Source organism: Protopterus annectens, chromosome 1.part0 (assembly GCF_019279795.1).
Source record: "Protopterus annectens isolate FY-2018-M chromosome 1.part0, PAN1.0, whole genome shotgun sequence".
Taxonomy (NCBI): domain Eukaryota; kingdom Metazoa; phylum Chordata; order Ceratodontiformes; family Protopteridae; genus Protopterus; species Protopterus annectens.
This window is the reverse complement of record NC_056725.1, coordinates 1,715,845,379-1,715,871,442: the sequence shown is the minus strand read 5'-3', so window position 1 is coordinate 1,715,871,442 and position 26,064 is coordinate 1,715,845,379. Positions and strand designations below refer to the sequence as shown.

The following is a 26,064-nucleotide window of genomic DNA, read 5'->3' as shown; positions in this document are numbered from 1 at the left end:
TGATTGTGAGGTCAATGTCCAAACCCACTGGGCTAGATTGGTGAGGATGAGGCAAGCATGTGTTTTGTATGCAGCAGAAGAGTAATGTCATTGCAGCATTAAAAGGTAAGGATAGTATGCATGCATTAGTCTGTAGCACAAACCAAGAGCACAATATCAGACTTTTTTCAGAAGTTGTGGGTTCAAATACCACACTTCCCAACTATACAATGCTGTTAAATCTTCAATAATTTTTAAATTTAAATTAAAACCTCTATACCAGTGGCACAAATGTCCTGCTGTAAACTGTAATCTATATAAATGGAACACGCATGTGTGCAATATATGCACACATCAATAATTACTTGCTGCAGTCTATCTATAGTATAGTGTGCATCTATTAGGAGGTGGTAGTCTTAAATGTAAAAGTTAAGATAATAGACTCAAATAATTGTGTTAATGCATTGTATGTTACATATGAAGGTACTAATCTTATCTCTTTTTTCTTGTCACCCCAACCCTTATCTCTCTTTTTATTTTATTTCCTATTATTTATAATGAAATAATTTTATGTCATTATTTTTTATTTTATTTTATTTTATAAATATTTTTTATTTTATTGTAAAATTATTTTTTATTTTATTTTATTTTTTTTATTTGATTACGTCTCCAAAATGTGTCCATGTCATCCATGTGTACCCTATCACTAAATGCCATCCACTGCTCCAGCACCATCTCCCAGCATGTCTGAGAGCCAACCTGGCAGCACTGCCTCTGCTATGCCTACACTACCTGCCCCCTCAGGTAGTCCTTCTCTGAAGGCAGGTCCAGTGGTTCCTTCCAGGAGCAGTGGCAGAGTTGGTGATTTTATCACCCCGCACCAGGTTGCCAGGGATGATGCATCAGGGTGTGTGCTACACTGTTGGTGAACACCTACATGGGCTGGAGAGGCTGCTCTCCCTCATTTTATGTAATACCAAGAGTAGGAGAAGGAGATGTCAAGCACTCCAGCTAGTGGCAGAGAGAGGTGACAGTGATGACAGTCCAGTGGTGAGAACTCAATTCTCATTGTCACCCAGCTGGACAACCTTGGGTTTGGGACATCCCCACCCTCATCCCAATCATGGTGTCCCCCAACCTTTTGTGTCCATTACTGTCCCTGTCTCTTGTTTTGTTTGCCTTGTTTGTCTGCAATTTCTTCCTCACCCACCCAACTTATTTGACCCAGACATTCCTACATCCCTTCCCCAACATTCCTATCTGTCTCAAAAAAAAAAAAAAAAAAAAAAAAAAAAGAATGGGCAGCTGTCCCACAAAAACAAACAAAAAAATTGTCCCATACATAGCTCTCCATTTCATACATGTGTCTTATTGACACACTTGATTCGATCCAACTGGCTATACAACATGGCTGCATTGTGGTCAACCCTCTCCCTGGAGGTTACAGTTAAAATTCAGTTAATATTTTCCAGATTGGTTCACTTTACACTGTTAATGAAATGGATAGCTATGTTATTTCCCTATCTCCCCTTCTGCACATTCCTGCCCTGTTTTCCCTTTGTTCTTCCCCCTGCTTGCTGCCCATTTCACTACTGTTCTATCTACCCATTTCATCTCTTTAAGCAATTTTTGTGTGAAGGTGTCCATTGTGCACCAACGCACAGCAACAGGGAACAGCAGAAATGTATTTACATGTACTTAAAAGTTTTAGATATGGTGGCAATATATTTAAATGTATTTGAAAGTATTAGATACACCTGCATTTAAACCCAGTACCATCTAGCCCCGACAAGGAATGTATCAGTGCCTTAGCACATGCTGCCACAGAGTCAGTTAAGCAGCAGGTGTACTTCATAGACTCAATACTAACTGTCAGACTTTAGCAATGCGGCTAATGTTTGTGCACTGCTTACCTAAGCACAAACATGTGTATTGCGCATGCGTATACACTTTGGTAACCATCAGGCAAACCTGCTGCTGCCTACACTGTGGAAATGTACATATTATGCTGTATTACTGTTGTTTACCATCCATTCCCTGTGTATGAAATTACACGTGTAAACATTACAAACTGATGGCCCTATCTAACAATATGTCACATATTTACAACACATCCATTTGTTACCACCCCCCAAGCACTGCAACCCTGGTGTCCCAGTACTTTTTCCACACATATATCAACTACAGTACAAAATGTAATATCAAATGTGTGCTGTGCAATGCACATCAGTCTGGTAACATGCAGAAGTACAACTATGAAACCATATTCCTAAAAACACTTATCTGCAAGACTAGGGAAGGAATCAGTGTGGACCATATCCATAGAGACATGGGTGATCTTCAACACACTTGACGCTACCCATTTTGTTTTTGTCAAGGGTAGATCTTACTTACTGAACCTTGTGTACTTCTTGGATTCTGACCACATAGACCTGGAAGAGGGATAACAGCACATACCGCCTATTCATGTGTCATAATGAAGATCTCCCATGTGGGAATTAAGCCATATGGTAGTATAGGGTTAGGCAGCTGGCTGACTGACATAACACGCACTCTCAAAGTTGGGGACTGCACCTCCACCAGTAGCCAGTTACCGTTAGAATACCACAAGGAGCTATGCTGAGCCCTCAACTGTTTGCAAACTACTGCTTTGAAGTGCATGCGATGATAGATGGCCTGTGTTTACCAAGACTGCAGCTGACTGATAACTGCACGCACTAATATAGAGTTCCACACTGAAGGTAACATAATACAGACGGGGCTGCCACACACAAATGACTGGTGCCAAACTCACAATCTGAGCCTTAAAGCATACAATGGTTAATTGTCCCCTTTGGCAATGAGGTATCCCTGCTAATTATGATATATATAGCACTTCTTTAAGCTCAAATGCAGCATATTCAGACATGGGAACACATGTTGCTAGCAATCTACACTTTCATCACTGTGTCCATGGTGGTGGCACACACATTCTGCATTGCGCACATCATACATATGGACATCGCATCCAAGACCAGGGTGGTCATACCTCTACTGTTCTCAACCCCTATCAGACTACTAATTGAGTACAATGCTCCCTTAAGTCTGTACCTCACCAGATACCTGCAACAATTGGAGAAAACACAGTGTTGTGCCTGGGAGACTCCAGGGCCTCCAAACATGACATACAAGGAATGACTGAAAGACCTGTCAGCATACTCAATATTATGCAGGCTGCTTAAAGGTGACCTATTTCTGCCCTACAGAGCAGTCTCAGACCCTTCTGTACTGGAAATGCTGCACATCTGCCAATCAAATGGGACAAGAATAACTTGGCCCAGGGTTCACAACATAACCTGCAACAATAAGAGAACATGTTGGAGAGACAGATATATCCCCCGACCAGTCACACTCCTCTGTAATAGGCTCCTACTGCATGTGAATCAGTCTTCCTCAATGACCCTGTTCAAGCATGACCTTGACTACTGGTTGGGTGATTGTAAAGTCACCTCTTGTGTGGCACCTATGTCCCTCATGGACAGCGCCAGTTGGTGCTGCTCACATAATCACTCTGCTAACAACAAGCAAAAAAAGACAGCATTATACTATATTAATGTGATGAGGTTTGACTACAGTGCTGTCATACAATCCTAAGATTTCAGTATGATGGCATGACTTATGATGTCCACAACATAAGGTTTAAGTACCAGTTTGGGCACTTGGTGGTCAATGTTCAGGGTGCTATTTACATGTGTTCCCAGTACTTGCATCACTGGGTTTCTGCACAGTTGGACTATTGTCAATGCTGTGATTAACGTGGAATTCCAGTTTTCAGACTGACATTACAAACACACATTTCTGTTTTTATTTGTAGATTGTATGCCTTTGTAACCATTCAGTTGTGTGTGCTAGCTCCTCCTGTACTATGTTATCACCATTGGGGGACTCAATGATTGTACACATTATGCAAGAATCAGCAAACTTAGTAAGCTTAAGGCAATATACTTTAACCTGAACTATCGAGAAATAGAGTTCAGAGCATGAAGGGCCAAGCACAGAACCCCACGGTTTGTAAATGGTAGCAGCTCTACTGGTACAGGTTAATTCACCAACTTTCATATAATGTGTTCTGTCAGTGAGCTAGTTGGTTACCCATCAACTGATGTAAGGGTTAATCCCCAGCTTGGAAGTTTTCTCAATGATACCTGTGTGGGGGATTGTGTCAAAACCGTTAGCCAGATCACAATAGGCAGTATGCACTGTCTTACCCTCATCCTGGCCTATCACACAGAATCTCAATGAGCTGTGACAACATCACAGATCATCTGTGGCATGACTCAGCACATAACTTCCTGATATAGTTGAAAACACAGTTCAACACACCCTCCACACGGCCTGTGTTCCCATACAAGGGTGTACATCAACATGCATCCACCTGATCTGGGGGGACAACACCTGATGCATGCATGTGTAGAGACATCCTGACTCTCCTCGACTGTGAGGTAGACAAACATGTCATCACAGACCTTTTCTACGTAACACTAGTAATATTCCAGGTGTGTGCAGCAGACCTGTGTGAGTCATTGCTGCTGCAGCATGTCTGTTACATCTGATAGATGTCCTCAAATACATCATCGTGGGCATGCATGATGACAACAGTATTATCTTGTGGAACTTGACCAGGCAAGGTATTTGACACAAATCCACACTGAGGTATTCAATCAACACTGTCATGTGAGGCCATAAACAGCTTTATCACCAAATGGGTAGACCAGTGTATGACATACGTGGAATCTCACTATGTTGAAATGTATGACATATCCTATATGTCAGGTTCAGTGATCAGGTTGGTAGATCAGGGGTGTCTGCTAGGCCTGTTCCTGCCCATTAGTTAAGTGATGGACATCACAGATGACATACACATGCTTTGTCCAAACGGCTACCTGAAGGACTACAGATTGTGGGCAATTATTGACTCCAACTGTGATATTTGTATAATACAGACAGTATCAACACATACCAAAAACTGTTGCCAGCACCTGCATTGACAAGAAACATGGAGGGATTTGTTGAATCAGGAAACAAAACACACCACCTAAGTATAATGTGGACATCACACCCTATAAATCAGACCAGCAGGTATGTGACCCATGACCTGGGGTAGAGGTAAGTGGTACTTCCACCACCATGTGGTCACAGTGCTGACTACTCCCTTGAATGTAACACAAGTACTGGGTATATGAAGGGCATGCACATCAGAGGCCATAATACCTTCATGGTTCCCTGCTTTCATCATACCAATAACTGTGTACAATGCACCCTTTTTCATATACCTCTCTACATATCTTCCAGTGATGTGTAACTGAAGTATACCACCTTTGTCACAGTGAGCTGTCACACACTTTATTGGCCGTACCTAGATATTCTTTCTGTTGAATGTACATGACTGTCTGATGGTGCAGAACCCCAGTCAAGTTGTTACACCAGATGAATGTGTACTACGTGTTCACCTTATGCACACAATGCATACATACATGTTTGACAACATTAATGGCATGTATATCATTGTGAATGTGTGACATAGGCGCTGGAACCATAGAGCAAGGGTGAAGGGCATCCCCCACTTTTGCAGCATCCTACTTATACATACAAACTCTGAGATTGCATTACAGTCAAGGAAAGGGTAAATTTCCCGATCCCCACTACAGTGAATGAAAGGGTAAATTTCCTGATCCCCACTGTAGTGCGATCTCCATTCAGCTGCATAAATAATGAGCATAAATGTGCTGTGCACAGCATAACTAACATACAGTGAGTGTCTAGAAAACAAAAACAATTGTATTGTCAATCTAAAGCAAGGTTCAGTATACAAACTCTGAGATCGGACTATGGAGCCTTTTGTAGATAGCCAAGTCCAATTAGAGCAGACATGTAATGGTTCAGAAATACCCTAGCAACAGACAGTGCAAATCTACAAAGATTAAATACTAAATACAAGTTCACCTACAAAAGGCATGCCACTCTGTATTATGCAACATCTCCATTTTCAATTAAATGCACTCCACTTATGTGCAGAACACAGCTGATTTGCATGCCTGTTTTTACTGTCTCAGTTCCCCTCTGGCTACATTCTAGATGGCAGATTAATTGGCGTCTCTCCATTATCTTTTCATAGTTAAGTTTTCCATAGGCATAGCATAGAATGTTCTTCAGAGCCTGTAGCTCTTTAAGGATTTCTAATAATTTGCTATGTAAAATCATCAGTTAATTTTTCCACATGGTTCCCATCTTAATCTGCAAGAGTCAATTGAGAGTGATCATTGAAGTTTGTTGTTTGATGTTACAGAAGAATTCAAGTCCATTGCTGTCAGTGCCGTGGTGTTGGTGGTACGTTAAATATATTACTGTCTTCTTGCAGGCATTTGCAGCCTTTGAAGCCAGTCATTATCTATTTTTTGTTTGGTAACTGGGCGAGAAAGGCACTAGGTGTGGGTCTTGGGTTTAAGGCGTTGAAGAGGTCGTTGAGGAAACTTTTTCATTTCAGTGTTTGTGCATACATATACAAAGTACTGCGGAGGTCATTGGGGAAAATGTTTAATTTTTGTGCTTGTGCATACATGGACAAAGTACGTAAGGGATCCTTGAGGGAAAGGATTCATTTTGATGTAATTTTGTTTTTGGTCATACTGAAAAAATCATTGGGGAAAATGTTTTACTTTTGTGCTTGTCCATACATGGAAAAGTAATTAAGGGAACCTGGGGGAAATGATTCATTCTGCTGTAATTTTCCTTTTACTCATACGAATAGACTACTGAAAAAGTCATTGGGGAAAATGATTTATTTTTGTGCTTGTGCATACATGGAAAAATAATTAAGGGAACCTTGTGGGGAAAGGATTCACTTTGATGTCATTTGTTGGTGCTTGTGTATACATGGACAGACTTCTGAGAAGGTTGTTAGGGGAAATGTTTCATTTGGTGCTTGTGCATATATGGACAAACCTGACTGAAGGGGTAATTGGAGAAAATGTTTCATTTTGGTGCTTGTGCATGCATGGGCAAACCTGACTGAAGGGGTCATTGGAGAAAATGTTTCATTTTAGTGCTTGTGCATACATAGACAAAGTACTGAAGGAGTCATTGGGGAAAATGTTTCATTTTTGTGCTTGTGCATGCATGGTACCAAGGGATCCTTGGGGAAAATTATTCATTTTGATGTAATTTTGTGCTTACTATGCATACAAACAGACTACTGAAAACGCCATTTGGGGAAATTATTTATTTTTATGCCTTCGCATACATGGATAAGTAATTAAGGGAACTTTGGGGGAAATGATTCATGTTGATGTGATTTGCTCCTTACATGCATACATGGACAGGTTATTGAACAGGTAATTCGGGAAAATGTTTCATTTTGGTGTTTTTGCATAGATGGATAAAAAGTGCATAAGGGAACCTTGGGAAATTATTAATTTTGATGTCATTTGCTTTTTGTGCATACATGGACAGACAACTGAGGGGGTGGTCATTAGGGGAACTGTTTCATTTTGGTGGTTGTGCATACATGGGAAACTACTGAAGCAGTCTTGGAGGGATTTAACCCCACAGCACATTATAGTTTTCATTTATTAGTTATTTCTTGAGTGTTTATGGTACTTCTACATGGGTTTATAAATTTATGCCGGACCCTTTACTATTTGCAATATGTTTCTCAGAAGTACGGGCAAAAAAGAAAATGGCCTGGGGGAACATGGATATAACATGGCTAGCCTGGTAGAGGTCCTATGGCCATCAGCATAGTAAACTCCTATAAATCTGTGAACCCTTGATCCTATTTAATTGCAGCTTGCTGATTCTTGGTTTCTGGAACTTTCTGTAAGAATGCAGTGTGAGAAGAGAGTAGTGTATTATGTTATTAGTTATGCAAAGTTTTTCTGTGTTGTGCACTTTTGTCTGTATTTTGTTGAACATTTCAGGGTTAGTGAATGCATTTCCAAGGAATGCAGTCCATCTAAGTTGGAAACTTCTGGTAGAAGCCTTATTGTGTTTTATACCTAATTGGCCCGAGGGATTAACTGTGTAGAAAACGTTTATCCTGCTGTGATAAGACTCACATTTGCACATTGTGCAAAGTCAGTTCCCTGTGTCATGTGTGTGTGTGTGTGTGTGTGTGTGTGTGTGTGTGTGTGTGTGTGTGTGTGTGTGTGTGTGTGTGTGTGTGTATGTATCTGTGTGTCTGTGTAATGGTAGAAAATACTAGGTAGACTTGATTTCTAATTCTGTAAGAAATTTATTTATAATTATCCTTAATGAAGCTTAGCTTACATCACTCTGATGCGCCTGTAATGGTAGCAAATACCTCTAAACAATTTGCCCTTTTTAAACCACTAAGTGCCCCTCTTGCCACCCCCCCCCCCAGTCTTCAACAGCTTCCGGCACCTATGCAGTGTGGATTGTGCCATCTATATATATATATATATATATATATATATATATATAGATATACACCATGCACACAAAGGCAGCTACCATGTATTGTCCATATTGTCACATGTAGTTATAGTATTGTCCCTCCTAATACATCCTGCAGATATTACAGTGCTAGGACAGTGTGTGTGGTTACCCTCATAGAGTGTGGATGTATCATAATAGTTATTCAAGTGTGCTGTGTATGTGCAGGCTCATCTCTTTTCACTCCACATCACATATGTTATGTCAGAGGCATGGGATTAGTGGTTGTATTCTTCTGATATTGTCCATGATTGTGGTTGATTCTTGTAATGTTTTCCATGATCCTTTACCTGTGGCTACCTTGCTGAATACCTCTGCTGAGAGTACACTCATATTCAGGCATATCAGTTAGCACATCTTCACAATATGCACCCTACCCCAATTGTATGTCAGATCCCTGATAGATTTCCTCTGCATTAGTCATGTAAGGATGCTTATCTTACACAAACATTCTCCCCATTGTTATGTCACCTTGTGTACCAGTCACAGACAACATATTTTCACTCTACAGTCCGTACTGTACCATGTGTGCATATATATATATATATATATATATATATATATATATATATATATGTGTGTGTGTGTGTGTGTGTGTGTGTGTGTGTGCTTGTGTGCTTGATGTTGCTGCTACAGCTGTCTTCCATTGACATACTATCATCTGCTGTACATGATGGAGTTTCACCTGTCCTCTTTCCCTGTGTTCATTCCTACAATTCAAATCTGTGCCCCTATTCAGTACACATACTTCCACTAAGTGATCATTTTACATGGCAGTCCATGTTCTGTTACAGATCATTAACACAGCTTCAGTACAAAATGCCAGGAATGGGATATCACAATACTCTACACTGTAGGTACACTGTCCTGTACTGTGTTTGGACCATATACTTCAGAGTCATACCTCTCAACTGTCCATATATTCCTAGGATGTCCAGATGTTTTCCTTATAAAATCTGTGGCATTCTGCCATATCACTTGGATGATCTCTGGACTGATGTTATTCAATGTTACATACATTTGAGTGCAAATCTCTCAACTGTCCTGATTTATGCTGAATGGCCAGTTTTTGTCTCATATTTGTGATCTTTTCCTCATAACATTTTTGTTTTCTGGCAAATCATTGGCATGTCATTGCAGAGTGAAATCAGAAACTGATGAATGTCATTTGAGTTTCAAACTTCATGCTCTTCAGAAAGTTCAGCTAATGTACAACCTATTATTCTATCAACTTCCTAAGTCTGGAAGTGCATTATTAAAAGATCTGTCCCTATTTTTGGACCTTTGCCCCTCCCCCCCATTATGTATGAGTTTCATTCTACCACATTTTCATGCAACATCTATGGCAGATATGTACCTATTTCTGGTTAAATGTCCCTGCATTATGTTAGATTTTGGAGATATATTGCACTAACAGATTCAAAGCTATCTGTGAAGCCTGGTGGTCATTGTGGCATTCCAAGCTAATTCACGGACTGTAGGTGCTCTGCTTTAAACAAAATTGTATTGGCGTTGACTTACATGGCTTCCTGGCTGGCAACACTGTTGCCATCCACAAAACCAAACTTAGGTGCACCGCTCATCATTAATATGCATTGCGCACTATTGCTTGCCGTGCACTGTCGCTTAAACATGGAAACTCCATGTACGCTCTGTGCAGAGCCTACACAAAGTGTATTGAATCCTGGAGATTGTCTTTTTATCTTGTCAATAATTTTAAAAAACAGTTTCAGTTCCATTTTTCCAAAGACAGTTTTCAAGTATCAGATGTTAAATATTCTTATCTGGTTTTATACAGCATTATCTCATTTTAGTTCCATGTCAGTTCTTTTAATAACATCCTCATTTCTACTTATTTTTGCACATTTTACTCGCATATTCTCTCTTCCTCTCATTTCTTCTCACCTCTTCTTATTTCCACTTATTTCCTTTCATTTCCTCCTCAGAGGTAGTAGGTTCTGTTTTATAAGATTTCACTGAACCCATTTTCAACATTACTAAAAATATAAGTAAAAAAAAAGATTTTTTTTAATAAATAATGCTTTTTATTCAGTTACTTTAAAAGTAAAAAATAAGGAAAAGAGTGAAGACTTTTCAAAAGAAACACAAACAAGCTGATTTCAGAAAAGCATGCAAGGTTGGTCTTGATGATTCCTGCTACTTCTTCTGGTACCTCTTTATCAGAGTCAGCAAAACCAACCTCAAATGCTTTTCTGAAATAAGCTTATCTGGGATTCTTTCTCAAAGTTTTCACTGTTCTTCCTTATTTTTTTACTTTTTAGAATGAATTAATAAAAAGCATTCTTTATTAAAAAATATTTTTTCTACTTTTACCTTTAGGTTCTTATTAAAATATAACAGTAATTCTGTATTTATCTAGATGTATGCATATTGTTACTTCCAGTATCTACACAGGTATACTACAACATTGTAAGCTAGATTTGCTTATTTGTCTTCCTCTGGTGCTGTTCACTCTTGTCGGGTGACTTGTGGAGAGATCTGCTCATGTCATCTAGTTATGGAGGCATCGGCATAGGAATTGTCACTTGTTGGTAACCAGGGAGCGAGACTGTTAGGTGGAACAACTTTTTTTAAATACTATAATGCCAGGCATGTGTGTGTGTGTGTGTGTGTGTGTGTGTGTGTGTGTGTGTGTGTGTATATATGTATATATATATATGTATATATATATATATATATATATATATATATATATATATATATATATATATATATACATATATATGTGTGTGCATATATGTATGTATGTATAAACTTTTAATGTCACTGAAATGAAGGGAATATGGGTGGCAAAGAGTCACGGATAGGATTTCTTATGTATTATGAGGCCATCAAATGAGGTAAGATAAAATGAATGCTTTACTGCTGTAGGAGGTGAAGGAATGCAAATAGCTGGCTGTCATACATCTGTACAGTGGTCAGTGAGGCGGGGTTCATCCCTGTAACCCTATGGGCAAACATAACAGATACCATAGTGTTGGGGAGTGTGTGTGTGTGTTTGTGGGGTGTGTAGGAAATGATTTGTGCGTGTGTGTGTGTAGGAAATGATTTGTGCATGTGTGTGTGTGTAGGAACGATTTAGGTAGATCTGAAAGAGAGAGTGTGTGTGTGTCTGTGTATGTGTGTGTGTGTGTGTGTGTGTGTGTGTGTGTGTGTGTGTGTGTGTGTGTGTATACTAGCCCTGGACTTACTGTACCATATATCAAGATCCTTCATGGTCAGCCATTTCACTTTATTGATACCCAGAAAGCTTTTAGTGAAAGTGTTCTAGTTAGTTTAAACAAATCCACCCCTTCTTCCTCCAGTATATCATAATCAGTAATCATTCTAAAATTTGTCCTCCTTATTTTATCTTCTATCATAACTAGTAATTTTTCAGCATTGTCAACCCTATCAACAGTTTCAACAATCTTACCTTTTACCAGGTCAACCTGCCTATTTAAGCATCTTAGGGTGACCTTTTCAGTTTTGCAAAAAACTCAGTAATCTCTGCTTCAGTGGTCAGTGGGGCAGGGTTCGTCCCTGCAATGTTGTGGGCAAATGTGACAGATACCATAGTATTGGGGAGTGCATGTGTGTGTTTGCATGTGTGGAGGAAATGATGTAGGGAGATGCGAGTGCGTGTGTGTGTGTGTGTGTGTGTGTGTGTGTGTGTGTGTGTGTGTGTGTGTGTGTGTGTAATGATATAGGGTGATACAAGAGTGTTTGAGTGCATAGTGCTCTCTCCCTTTGTGATTCTGTCACGTCTTTGTGGGTATGTCCCTTGCCAATGAGAAACTTGGTGTTTTTTCTGCTGTCTCTCAAGAGAGTGACAGAACCACAGAGGGACAGAGTCACAAAGTTAATGTCAATAAAAAGCATTCTAAAAACTGCTGTAAATGTATATTTAATTAGACAAGTGTAGTGATAAGAATCCAGAATAGATGTGCAGCACTTTTTTAATAATTAAGCATAAAGACCACTTTGGGGAAGCCCACATCAGCAGATCTTGAAATGAAAGAGAAACATTTAGCTGGGTTTCTAACATGTAGAAGTAATAGTAAGTTTACATCTCTGATATTGCCTCTGTTTCACTTATTCTTGTATCATAACAATAAAGCAATATTCTTACATTTTAGAGGAAGCTGTCAGACATTTGATTAGTTAACTGACAGTGGAATCAAATTTTGGCTATTTTCAAGTAGTTGTGAACTTAATTTTAAATTTTGCTTCACTCCAACTTTCCCTGTCCACCCAAGAAGGAATTTATCTGAAACAAATATGACCTAAAGAAATATATTAAACAACTATATGTCCACAGATCACTCATCCCTAGAGAACTGATTCGTATTTTAAGTCCAGCAATGTACATCTCACCTGAGAATGTTCTCTGCATAGGTGATTATTAGGTTGGACACATCCAAAAACACATCTTGCTGATGTATGAGATAATTTCCTTTTACCATTACTCAGTAAACGTCTCATGCCAAAACCTTACTCCTTTCATTATCTTATGTTACAACCAGATTTAGTTTACTTATTTCGAGTACTGGTAAGCATTGGGCCCCTTCCTGGTGACAGACAAGGAGGAAGATGCTTTTTATTTGAGGTTTGTATTTGCTGGTTGTACGGTATTTGAGAAGGAACTTACAAAAAGAGTATTTGATTGTTGCGAAAGGCATCTAAAAGAGTATTTTTTGTAGGGAGCATGATACCATAGTGTTGAGGAGTGCAGGGGTGTGTGTGTGTGTGTGTGTGTAGGAAATGATGTAGGGAGATGTGAGAGTGCGTGTGCGTGTGTGTGTGTGTGTGTGTGTGTGTGTGTGTGTGTGTGTGTGTGTGTGTGTGTGTGTGTGTGTGTGTGTGTGCGTGTGTGCGTGTGTGCGTGTGTGTGTGTGTGCATTGTGCATTGTGCTGTGTCCCTCTGTGGTTCTTTCATGGCTTTGTGGGTGTGTCTGTCGCCAATGACAAGCTTGGATTTTTTTCCAGTGTCTTGCGAGAGCATGACAGAACCACACAGGGACAGAGCCACAAAGCCAATTTAAATAAAAAGCATTCTAAAAATAACTCATTACAAATTTGTCTTACAAAATATAGTCCTTTTAACAATTTCCTAATAATAGATTGAGTTACAACTTCTCTCACATGGAACTCATCAAAACAAGCTCCAATATTGTTTTTTTTTACATATGACACAGCTGTTGGGTATATTGGATTCAAAGCTGGCAACTTTTAGATCTTTGGATCCAAGGCTCAGGTTCCTCCCTTCTTCCTATAATCCACTCCTGCCCTGCCAATTCCTCAGATCTATTTGCCACTTGTTGCAGTCAGGTGCAATCTCAAGGCTCAGTGTTTTTCTTTTGTTATTAAAAGATTTCAGATAAGTGATTTCTTCTTTGTTTAATGTTTAGCTCCGCACCATTGCTTAGTATCTTTTTGCCTAGTGTGTTTGTTTTTTTTTTTGAGAAAGAAGTTTTGGTAGTGTTATACATAGCTATCTGCTGGGTTTTTTCTACTGCTATCGCTGAACCTTCAGAGGCCATGTCCAGAAGGCTGCAGGCTTGAAGAAGTGTTCCACTTGCAGGCACAAATTTCACACACAAGACCCTCATTTAAAATGTGCATATTGTCTAGGAGCTTCTCATCTTAAAAAGGACTGCCAGTTGTGTGCTACCTTTTTGCCAAGAGCCCTTTTGAACCACAGGTCTAAATTAATCATAAAAGGCTTTTTCCTAGCCACAGCAGGGGCCTTTTCCCTCTTTGGTTTTCTCCCAGGCAAGAAAACTGCAGAGAAATCAAAGGAAGAAAAGAGAAAGAGAAGGGCAAAGAGAGAGAGAGAGAGAGAGAGAGACAAAGACATAGACAAAGGAAGTGACAGATCTTTAGAAAATGAGTCTAAAAAATGGCCTCTGGATACTGTGGTATGTATGGGTCATCCCTGACATGTGCAAAGCTGTGAGATCTGGTCCTTCTTTTGGAGCCACCATTGTACCCTCTCAAAAAGAATCGGTATTCCTCAAGGCCTTCAGAGCTAGCCCGTCTACTTTATGGATGTTCCCCTTGGCCAATGAGCTTATTGACCTCGTATCACAGCGGGCATGGAAGGAGACAGACATGGTGGAGCTCATACCCTGTAAGGCAACATGGTGGAATTCATACCCTGTAAGCCAGATAAAATCTTGATTTCCCCTTAAGACATACCCCACTGAATCAAGAAGCCTGCAGTGGATGCCATCATGGTGGCAATGGCCACTAAGAAAGACCCCTTGGAGGATCTGGAAAAAGTGGCCAAGTCAGATCCAAGTTGGATTCTAGACCCATCAGTTGAGGAATGAATGAAGATGACAACATCAGATACATTGCTAGACCAAGTGCAGGCTATGTACAAGAACCCAATGACACAAGTATGAGTAGTGTTCGGACTCACAGAGGCGTTTCAGGTTGGAGTGGAGATGCATCATGTGTCAGCTTTGAGCCCAGTGCTGTCTATACTAGTGTTTGAATACATTAGCAAACAGGTCAGAGGGGACAAATCAACAAAGCTGCTGTATGCAGAAGATGTGGTATTACAGGCAGACTATGAACAAGAACTTCAGCAAGTGGAAGGAAAACACTCCAACTTCTCTTTCCAGGTCTGTGTCTGTGGAGGACCAAAACAAGATCTCTTCACAACTGGCCACCCTCCAGTCCATATCTAACGCATCCATGAGGCAGATATCCTATGCTGCAGAGGGTACCTCATCGGAGGCGGGTTCAGGCATAGCCATCAGGAGACATGCCTTGATGCACCTATGTGATTTTGCAGAGCCATTCAAGTCTTCATTCATGAATGCTCCCTTTGAAGTATCTTCCTTGTTTGGTCCAGTGGTGAAGGAATTGCTCTCCAGAAGTGAGCAACATGGGAAGACTTCGTCTCCCATTGGGATCCATTTTCTACTCCTCAGAGACCTTTTTCCCAGAAGCTGATAGGGGAACTCTAATAGAAGATGCCATCCCTGTGGCAGAGGTGGCCCACAGAACCAGGGTTTCCAGGATTCTTTCTCAAACAGACCCTACCAGAGCTCCTGAAAGACTGTCTGGCTGCTGCTCTCTGGAGGCAGTTGGGGGGGCACTTGTCTTTGAACCTCAAAGCCTGGGCATCCATCACAAAAGATTCCTAGGTGCAGAGAATTATACCTAGATGTTATGTCATACCATTTTCCCTAAACTCCCCCTTCAAAAATGAAAAAAAAATCCCTGATGCCCCACCTAATCAAAGGGAGGCAGCAACCTTGAAAATAGTAAGGCTACTAGAAAAAAAAATTCACCCAGAAAGTCCCCCCCAGACCAGATAGGATTTGGAACCTTCTCAGGGTTGTTTTTTAATGCCAAAGGAGACAGGGGACTTGTGACCCATTCTGGACCTCAGAAAATATAAACAATATGTGAAATATTCAAGGCTGTAGATGGTCACACTTCAGTCCATTTTTCCCCTGCTGCAAAAGGATGACTGGATGTGCTCAGTTGACCTTCAGGACAGGTAATATTAGATCAAAATGAACAGGCAATCCAGAAAATATCTTGGACTCACCAAAGCCCCCAGGGAGTTCACCAAATGCATGGCAGTGGTAGCAGCTCATCTGAGGCTGTTGGGATTCAGTGTGTTTCCGTACCTAGATGACTGACTCCGATTTGCCCCGACCAGGCATCTACTTCTACAAGCAAGGGACTACTTGCTTCCATTATGTCCTTGGCAAGGCATCACAGTCAACTACTGCAAGTCACAGCTCACATCTATCCAGAGTTTGGAGTTCATAGGTGCTCATCTAGACATGGTCAATCAGATAGCATCACCTCCTCTAACAAGAGTACAGATACTCAGATCTCAGGTTATGAAAGTGATCTCAAATTCTTCTCCTTCAACATGACTAGTCTTTGAAGCCTTAGGGTCTATGGCAGCAGCAATCACTCTAGTTCCTTTAGCCAGGATTCATATGCAAATTCTGCAACGAACTCTTCCGGTACAGTGGTCTGTTCTGCAGTAGCCCTTGTTCACCCCAGTCAGAATCACTCAAACTTGCAAGAAATATCTTCTTTGGTGGCTTTGCTTAGATGAAGTTTCTCAAGGTCGTCCTTTTGTTCTCCTGCTGCCCATAGCAACTGTGACCATGGACGCCTCCCAACTGTGGTGCTGGGGCATTACTTGGGAAGGACTGTCCAAGGTAGATGGTCCCGAGAAGAGGCCAAGATGCACTTCAATTTCCTGCAAATGACAGCAGTCCTCTTAGTGTTGCAGGCTTTTCAAGACACTCTCCCATCCAGGACAATTGCGATTCAGATAGACAAAATGTCTGTACATGAGCAAACAGGGAGGAACCAGATCCTATCCACTATTTTGAGAAGCAGTGAAAGTGTGGCAATGGGCAATCTCTTCTGGCCACTTTCTTATAGCAGCACACATACTGGGGAAAGCAAATGTACTTGCAGACAAACTAAGCATGTCCGTTCTGATGTCTCATGAGTAGTCTTTCAATATCAAAGTGGTGGAAAGAATCTTACATTGATGGGGCCAGCCATGCTTTGACCTTTTTGCTTCTCCCTACAATAACAAGTGGAGCAGGTTCTTCACCCTGAATTGCCCTCAGCGGAAGTCACCAAGAGATGCTGTACTTCACAATTGGCCCTCTGGTATCCTTTATACTTATTCCCCATTACCTCTAATCACCATGTTCATACAGAAAGCATACTGGTTGAAAAGCAGAGTTATCCTTATTGCATCCTTTTGGCCTCATCAAATTTGGTTTCCCTTCCTGTGACCTTATCTTCTGTATCTACCCTGGATCCTGGACCCCAATTCAGATCTCCTATCTCACCCAATAGGGATGACTCATACGGACATAATGGGCTTCAAGCTACTTGCATGGTTTCTCCAGTTTCACTGATGGCTAGGCAACCTAGGCTTTCCTCCCCAGTCTGACATATTCTATTGTCTTCTGTAAAGGCTTCTGGAGACTTTCTCATAGCCTGATCATGTAAAGCCATATTAATTTCATCAGTTGTTATTCTCTTAAGTAAATTTGTTATGGCTTGTTCCTTAATCTGTGCTATAGCTTAACTCTTTAAGAAATATATCCCTATCCGCCTCAAGTTCCTGTTCCCCTTATTTTGATAATATGAATAGAAATTCATATAAAACTTTCTAAACATGCTTAAAACTTAATTTAGATCTTTCTCCATCCTGGCTCTTTCCTTGTTCTAAAGTTTTTGTATATATCTTTGAACCTTTGGCATCTTAATGTTTATGTTAATAATTTAACATTTCTGGACTTGTGTCAAAGAATGAAAAATTAAGAGCAAATTTCTTTGCTTCGTTTAAAGTATGATTGTATATAGTATCTTGCTTTTTGTTCCTATTAAGTTGTTCCTCATACCCATGATTTATTGTCTGGAGACTTTCCTTGGATACTTTTAAATATCTATAAATGTTCCTTACACCTCCAACTAATTAAATACAGCCAGTCTTGGTTTGGAATGGCAGTGCTACAAGATATTCACTTAACAACAGTCTGTCACTCTGATTTTAGTCAGAGATGGTATACTGAATGGGAGTATATCCAATTTGTTCCACTACAGCAGGGTCATCTGAAAGAAAGGAAGCACAGATACATAGGGATTTTATTACAATTCTGCATCTATGAAAGAGAGAGAGAGAGAAAGAGCTCTCCCCACATTATATATAGATCTGTGTTGTTAAAGTTTTGTATATGCTGGATGTGCATTAGTTTTGTTTTAGAGTTTCTTCCTAAAAGAAATGAAGATGGTGTGAGGTTGCATTTGTTTCTTATACTGGAGCATGCCAGGTGATGCAGTAGGCACACTGTCACAAGTAAGACATTACACTGGACTATGGGCATTAGTACTGCTGGAGGAAGAAAGCAAGCAGATAACACAAAACGTTTTTCAATTATAAGTTTTCTTCCACTTTTATGTAATAATGATCCATAATATTGTATACTTTTTTTTACTGTATTTTGGTACATGTAACAGTGAAGAAGTCTAATACACAAGGTTTGTGCAGCCTAGTTGTATTAATGTAAGCTATTACTGCCATCTGTCTCAAATCTTGGCTGAAAAGGGTCAGTCCACCCCTTCAGCTAACAATGTAAAAATAAATAATAAATATGAAGAAAACTTGTCATGGAGTAGTACATTGTTCTTGTAATATAAATAGCTTGTGCCATTAAGGCAGCTGAGTAGTGTTTAGAAAACAGACTTCTGATGTATATTTTTTGTAAAGAAATGTTAGTGTTACCATCTGTCCCCTTACACAGACAGTTGCACTTTGAGTAGTTGTATCCTACAGAAAACATCAAAATGTCAAATGCCCAGAAATTTTAGAACAAAAATATTTCATAGGTTTTATTTAATATTTGAATAAAATAATTACTTTGTATCTGAAATGCCTAAATATTATATAAAACAGGATAAAGAAATCAAATTCTGCAAGAATGAGTATTTATTTCAGCTATAAAGAAAAGTCCATTTCATCACACTATTTGCGGGTATGCTTTGTCCTGCAAAATCTTGTTTCAGTAAAAAAATTTACAACTGTGGGTATTTGAAAAGGTGGCAACCCTAAAAATAGTACAGAAAATTGGATCTCTAGTCACCCTTCTTTTTCATAGGTTCATTCGTTTGCAAGTACTAGGCTAGCTGTCCTTGTGGGCAATTTTAAGTCTAGCCAATCCCCCCTTAGTGAGAATCAAATCCTGTATCTCCTCTCTGTGAGGTAAATACCTTAACCATTATGCCAACCCCAAACCCCAATAATGAGAGGTCAGAATCAAACTCTGTATCTCGTATCTGTGAGGTAAATACCATCTATCTACCTGCATATGCTAGGTACTTAGATTATTTTTCTTGGTCATAACTTGAAAATTAATTACTTTTAGTCTTTTTGCAATATTTCCTATTCTCAGTGTTTCCTTTTAGTCTAACCTGAACTTCTTAACTGTTTTGTCATTCTGGAGGGGAATGTGTGCCTAATTACCCTTCTGAATGTATTGTACCAAACTGATTGGGTGTTCTATCTTCTTCAAGGACTCATACTGAATAATTCACCGTCATTGCGAATGCATTTCTGTCTGCTGTGTGAATGGTTATTAGCACAGGCAAACTGAAGAACTTTTCCTTACCCTGTCATTCAAAATGGTACATTCTTCTTAGTTTAGACTGGGAAATCTGGAAAATTTAATTATCTATGCATTGCGACTGTTGTGTTACATTTTGTTGCGATTTTAAACCTCAATTCTCTCATTATCTTGTTACAAATGCTCAATAAATCTCAGCTCTGTCAATGTATTGCATTTTTACATCCAGGCTGAGCCTGAAGTCGAGTTCTCAGTGAATCAGTGCCCTACCCCAGTTAATAAATCTAAATCAACACATACATTGTACTTATCTTGTAATCTTGTGAGCCATGGTATACTGGTAATAATCAGGACTATCTTCTCTTCTGGTGTGTTGTTCTGAATTTAAATCAGTATGCCACAATGCAGCAGAAATGCATAGGCAGTAAGTACATCCACTCCTTTAGGGCAGAATATGTGAAATGCATGGTTGTGTCCTTTTCAGATATCTGCACAGCAGTTATATTAAACACTTCACATAACTGTGAAGCATTGCTCATTGAATATCAGTCTACTTCTAAATTTTGAAGTTTCAAAACATTGACTTTCTTATGGTCGAGACCATAACATCGACGTTCTGAAACTTCAAACCATTTAAATGGAGATAGCCATATAGCACAGAACACTGTATTTACAGTTTTTCTCGCTGTAGTGTGATCTCGGAGTTTATATATTTAATTAGCAGGGGGTGTAGGGGGTTCAGCAGGGTTTGCCTCCTTGCAAAAACATAAAAAAAGATTTTTTTTTTTGTTTTTATTTTTTTTATTTAAATTTTGAAGTTTCAAAACTTCAGTCCTATGGTTTTGACTATAAGAAAATTGACGTTTTGAAACTTTGAAATTTAAAAGTAGACCCCAGACTCCATTCTTCCTTCAGAATGGCAGTTATGAATGGGCTTGTCATCTTACTTGACTACATTTTTTTCCACCTTTTGGACCATATCTAAGCATAATCCTCACTTGTGCCTTAGGGCTAAATGAGGAACACTTGATCAACATAGATTTGAAAATTGCACTTACCCAGATGTTTGATATTTTTACTGGTTATCCTATAACATTTAGTCTGATGCCTTCAACCCTGTTGTAAACTCACCTGAGGAAAGACTTTTGCTTCTTTTCAGACTGAGAGCATTAAACATTGCTTGGGTAAAAAAAAAAAAGAATGAAATTGATGTGGTCTTGGCTGATGCCAGAATAAACACCACAACATTTCACACTACTTTATAGTTTCATGCTTGTATGTATGCTTGCTTCTCTGCTTGAAGTGTCTGAGCCACTAGGGTCATGATATCTCCAGGTCAGTATAGACGAATTAAAAAATTCCACTCATATTAAGAAATAAATGTGAAGCAGAATTCAAAGACTAGCAGAGCCCTCAACCCCCTCTCCTTTCACTGCCTGTTAAACAGGGAATTTTCCTGACTAAGATGAATGCTGTTTCTCACTCAGTAGTACTTATAACACTCACATCCACAGCTAACTGCTGAAAAATGAGGACTAAATTATAGTGGATGCATATGTTTAATTTTCATCATGCTTGCCTTTCCTAAATAATATTTGACTGTCAAAAGTGATATAACAATTTATTCTTTGCTTAAAATAATAGCTGTTCATAACTGATAGAAGATAAAAATATATATTGCTGCTAAATATCACCTTTGCCTTTCACTTAATCACAGTTGCACAATATTATTAAAATTACTTGCCCATTAATATGTGTGATGTTTTAAAGATTTTTTTCTGTACAGTGTATTTTATAATGAACTTGGAAGTAAAACATATGCTATCAAAGATCTGGTCAAAGGGAAGAGTCTCTTGTTTTATTTTTCATGTGCTACTCTTATATTACATTACATGCTGTTACTAGATGTCCTTTACATGTTTTGATACAACTATGGGATCTGCCTTGCATGTTTTCTTTTCATGTAACACATTCTCACCATTTTCTGTACAAATATACTGAGAAAATATGTGTCATATGGTGTTTCCACCTGAGTTTTGATTCTGTCATTCAAACGTGATTTATATTTTTATAACACTGCTTTCATGTCTTTGATAGGCATCCATGGATGAAGCAAGACATGAAATATTTCAAGAGCGGGATTCATACAGAAATAGATTACTGGAGGCTGAAAACAAAATTCGGCAAGAAATAGCAGCAAAGGATGTAGCTGCTCAAGAAGAACAGGAGAAAAAAAGTCCTACTGTGACAAGCAGACAAAAAAGTGCCAAACGAGGCAAAAGTAGTGGCAGCAAGAAATAGGTTATGTTTATACACAGTGCTTCATTTAAAAACAGATAATTTAATGAGGAAAGATACCATATGCAGAAACATTTATATTCTATATATACTTCCGTAATTTATCAAGGCTTATTTACTGGATTTTGCTTTGTGCCATTTGAAAGCCTCAAATATAGTATTCAAAAATTCCTGAAATATTATATGGAATAAATGTTTATAAAATGGTGCAGTTTCATTACCAAAACAGTTTTATACATTTTATGATCTGAAACAATAGAACAATAAACAGAAACACTCATTTTCTTTGAGTATTGCAGGCTGGTACTGGGAATACTTTAGTCATTGTTTAAATTAAGTTGTTGTGTACTTCTTTTACTAAAGTGTGCAGTTAAATTTATGAATGTAATATGAATCATAAGCTGAAAATCCCATTTTGTTTGAAAGTAAAATATATTTTGGTGCTATTAAAATATGTCAGTTCATCATTCTTTATCTCTTTTTTCCTAAAAGTAGGAAAACAAGCATTGTTTAATATATGTTAGTCTTTCTGTTATTAAATTAAGATTAATACATGGTATGCTGCAATTAAGCTCTGAATTTCAAAAAAACTTTGATGAACACCTTTCTGACATAAGAAAGATTCTTAACGAAGTTTGTTAAGAATTAGTCTTGCACTATAGCATAACAATGGCCAATTGCTGCCACCACAGAAAATTGGTGAAAGCTTAAACAGCTTTGAAAGCTGTAGTATACTTCCCTGTCATACAACCGTATGCCAGAGGGAAGTGTCTTAACAGTTTTTAAATGTATTGATTCATTGACACTGCTGGCTACTGTCCATGTAGCAAAAGTATCCCCAGGATTCAGTAAGCTACGTTTTCTGTGCAGGAACAGTGTAGCCACCCCTGCATGGAATATGGCCCCCGAGCGATCCAGTAATCTACTGTTTTGACGTGCGCGAGCCTACCTACATTATTCCTGCATGGACACCATTGCATAATGCTAATTATCTCATTTGCTTATGAAAACCATCCAAATGAGGTGAGTTAGTGATTCAGCAAGCAGGCAGACATCCGTGCAAGAATAGTGCTAGTTGCAGAAATATATTCTGCTACTAGCCGAATACATTTCTGCAAAAATTAAAATGGAGGCATGACAGCTCAAATAAAAGCATGTATTATAATCTTTAGGCATGCCAATGGCCAAATATAAGGCCATTGGCATGGAAAAGTGCTTCATTTTTATAAAAATAAAAGTTATTTTTTTGGCTGATCTTGGCCATTTAAGCATAGGGCAGTGGCTCACAAATGGCATTGTGCTGAAAATAAAAAAAATGTGAAAACTCAATTTTAAAAGAAATCTGCATTTTCCCATTATAGTCTATGGCATGCAGAATAAAAACAATGCTAGTGGTTGATAAGGGGAAAGGCTCTGGGGTAGTGCAGTAACTATGGACTAAGGCAATGGGGTATGCAAATGAGGAGAAATTTACTGAATCACAAAAATATTCTATGTGCCAAACTGCACCTAACCGTGTAGGTGCTGTAACACGATCGTGTAAGCAGGAGGAGCAACAGAGATGAAAGAGGGTGTGTCATGCATGGTGTAAGCACATTTTGGCCCTATGGCCCCCAGATAAGCTTAGCTAAGCACAGCTAAGCAAAGAGGTGTGTCTGAGGCCGTTTTGACTTAGTCCATGAAATAAAGAGTGTGATTGCGTCTAGAGATGGCCATTGCTTATTGTTTACATTACCTAAACAGGTTTGCATGGTGCGCACCAGGTCTAAAAAAAACCCCCTTGAAATAGCAGGACTGTTTACATTTGGGCACCGGGTTTACGGGACACACCTCAGGGCTTAAAAGGGGTGGAAATGGCAAAGGAAAATAGCTGAATAAAAGCGATCAAGAACAAATTGCATAGCTAGCAGGTGGAATGCATCTTAGTTAGCCAATCATACAGGCAGCATCTGCAGCACAACAGTATAAACTATGTAAACACCTTACAGTCTGGTTTTTCCCACAAACTCTGCACCATTGGTGTACACATGCAGGGGAATTTTACCTGGAAAAATGTTAGGGGCTGCCATTTTTTTGATCCATCAGTATGTGCTAGTGGCTGAGGGCGGTCAGGAGGATAATGCTGACAACCGCCACAGACCAAGGAGGAGGAGGAGAAGAGTGTTCAGACCCAGGGGAACGTACCTGGGGCTACATGATCCACAGATAGTAGAGCGCTACAAGGGGACAGAGAGATACTTCAGCAAATCACTGAGCTGTGCTGGCCTCAACTCAGATCTAGAGCCAACAGAGGGGAACCCATCCCAGTGGATACCAAGGTATGTGTAGGCTTAAGAATTCTAACCACAGTTACTTTCCAAAGACCTACTGGGGACATCATGGGGATCTCACAGGCATCTGCATCCAGGGTACTCCACCAGTTCCTAGATGCCATGCTGCCACATGCCGGTGAGCACATTTACTTCCCCAACACCCGTGAGGAGAGGACCAGCAATATGCGTCTCTTCCACAATGTAGCAGAATACCCAGAGGTACTGGATGGGATAGACTGCATGCACATCCACATCAAAGCACCACCTGGTGAACAGGGTAGGGTCTACATAAACCGCAAGGGATTCCCATCCATCAACTGCCAGGTCATGTGCAATGCCCAGAGCATTATCATGAATGTGTGTGCTGGCTGCCCTGGACGCTATCATGACTCCCACATCTGACATTCATCACAGCTGTACCAGGCATTTGCCAGTGGGAGCATCCTGTATGGCCATCTGGTGGGGGATGCTGGCTATGCACTGGAGCCATGGATGATGACACCTATCAGAAATGCACACACACCCACACAAGAATACCATAATGAGGCACACGCACAAACCAGGATCATTATAGAGCATGTATTTGGGATGTTGAAGTCATGGTTCCACTGCCTTGACATATCTGGTGGAGCCTTGCAGTACTCTACAGCCACATGTGCACACATGTTCATAGTATGTGCATGCTACACAATATGATCCTGCAGAAACAGCTGCAGCAGGAACAGCATGAGGAAGGTCCACACAGCCCACCACCATTGCCAAGGTCCCCACAGGCACAGAGAGACTCAGAGGAGGAGGCCCATGAGCCTGCTCCTGTAGGCAGATGGAGGCATGCCCAGTATGCTCAGGCCTTGGGCAAAGAGGCAATACATAGCGCACACACCAAACACTGTAGGGACAATAGGGACTGACAACTCTCCCTGACTCGCACACACAGTAAAATGGATGACACACACATCACATTACCTGTAACTTAACATGTATAGGCAGTGTACTGTGTGCATCCAACATAAGCGGCCCTGAAGCACCGTCCTCATAACTGCCGCAGGCACAAGGTTAGTCAGTCTTCTTAACAATAAATGAATGAATTAGTATGTTTTGCTAGCATATCTGTGGTAATGCTGCATGCATGCAAGGGAATGAGGTGGCCTACTGAGATAGCAGCAGACAACTAACAGCTGTGTGGGACACCAGGGAATGTCAGCCAAAAACTGGCCTCCACACACTATGCAGTACTACCCAAGGCTATATGTGTGGGGGCAACTAACTGAGGGGTCATAGGTCACAGGCATGGATGTCAGTGTGGGGGTCCTATACCCACCCCTCACACCCACACAGCAAGTCAGCTGTAGAAAACCAGAGAGAGAAGCATCTAGTAAAGGCACACAAATGTTAGCAGTGTTGAATCACCCCCCACAGACTCACACAGTGATAACACAGCAGGACTCACAGTTGCAGTAAGGCTATGAAGGGTAAGAAGTTTGAAACTCAAATGTATGCTATTACAATCTGACCTGTGCTCTTTACTGATATGCCTCTAGTCCCCAAGACAGGACACAATAGTATGGTAAATGGAACCAAAATGTCAAACAAATATCAGCACAGTCTGTGCAAATGTGTACAGGTGGTAGGTGTGCCCCCCCCCCCATATACTCAGAGAAATGCAGTAACATGTATGTTTGCAGGGAAATAGCAGCATACAACACATTGGCAGGGCTGTACCAATACAAATGAAAACATGTTGCCTGTCCACAATATGCATGGTGTGGTTAATACTGTTAGGATCTGGCCAGCATGTTCTCCTGGCAGTCGTCTTGTAGTGCCATAGGTACAGTGCTATCTGTGACAGGGCCATG

At 40.0% G+C, this 26,064-nt stretch overlaps 1 protein-coding gene across 1 annotated transcript in view; it reads left to right on the top strand.

Annotated features, from left to right (window-relative positions):
- ADGB (androglobin) overlaps positions 1-22,331 on the top strand; it is a 4,124,629-nt gene extending 4,102,298 nt beyond the window's left edge. The window contains exon 36 of the mRNA XM_044074542.1: positions 21,696-22,331. Coding sequence (XP_043930477.1) covers positions 21,696-21,899 — 204 coding nt within the window. The 3' untranslated portion in view covers positions 21,900-22,331. The remainder of the gene's footprint in view (positions 1-21,695) is intronic.
- The last annotated feature ends 3,733 nt before the right edge of the window (positions 22,332-26,064 follow it).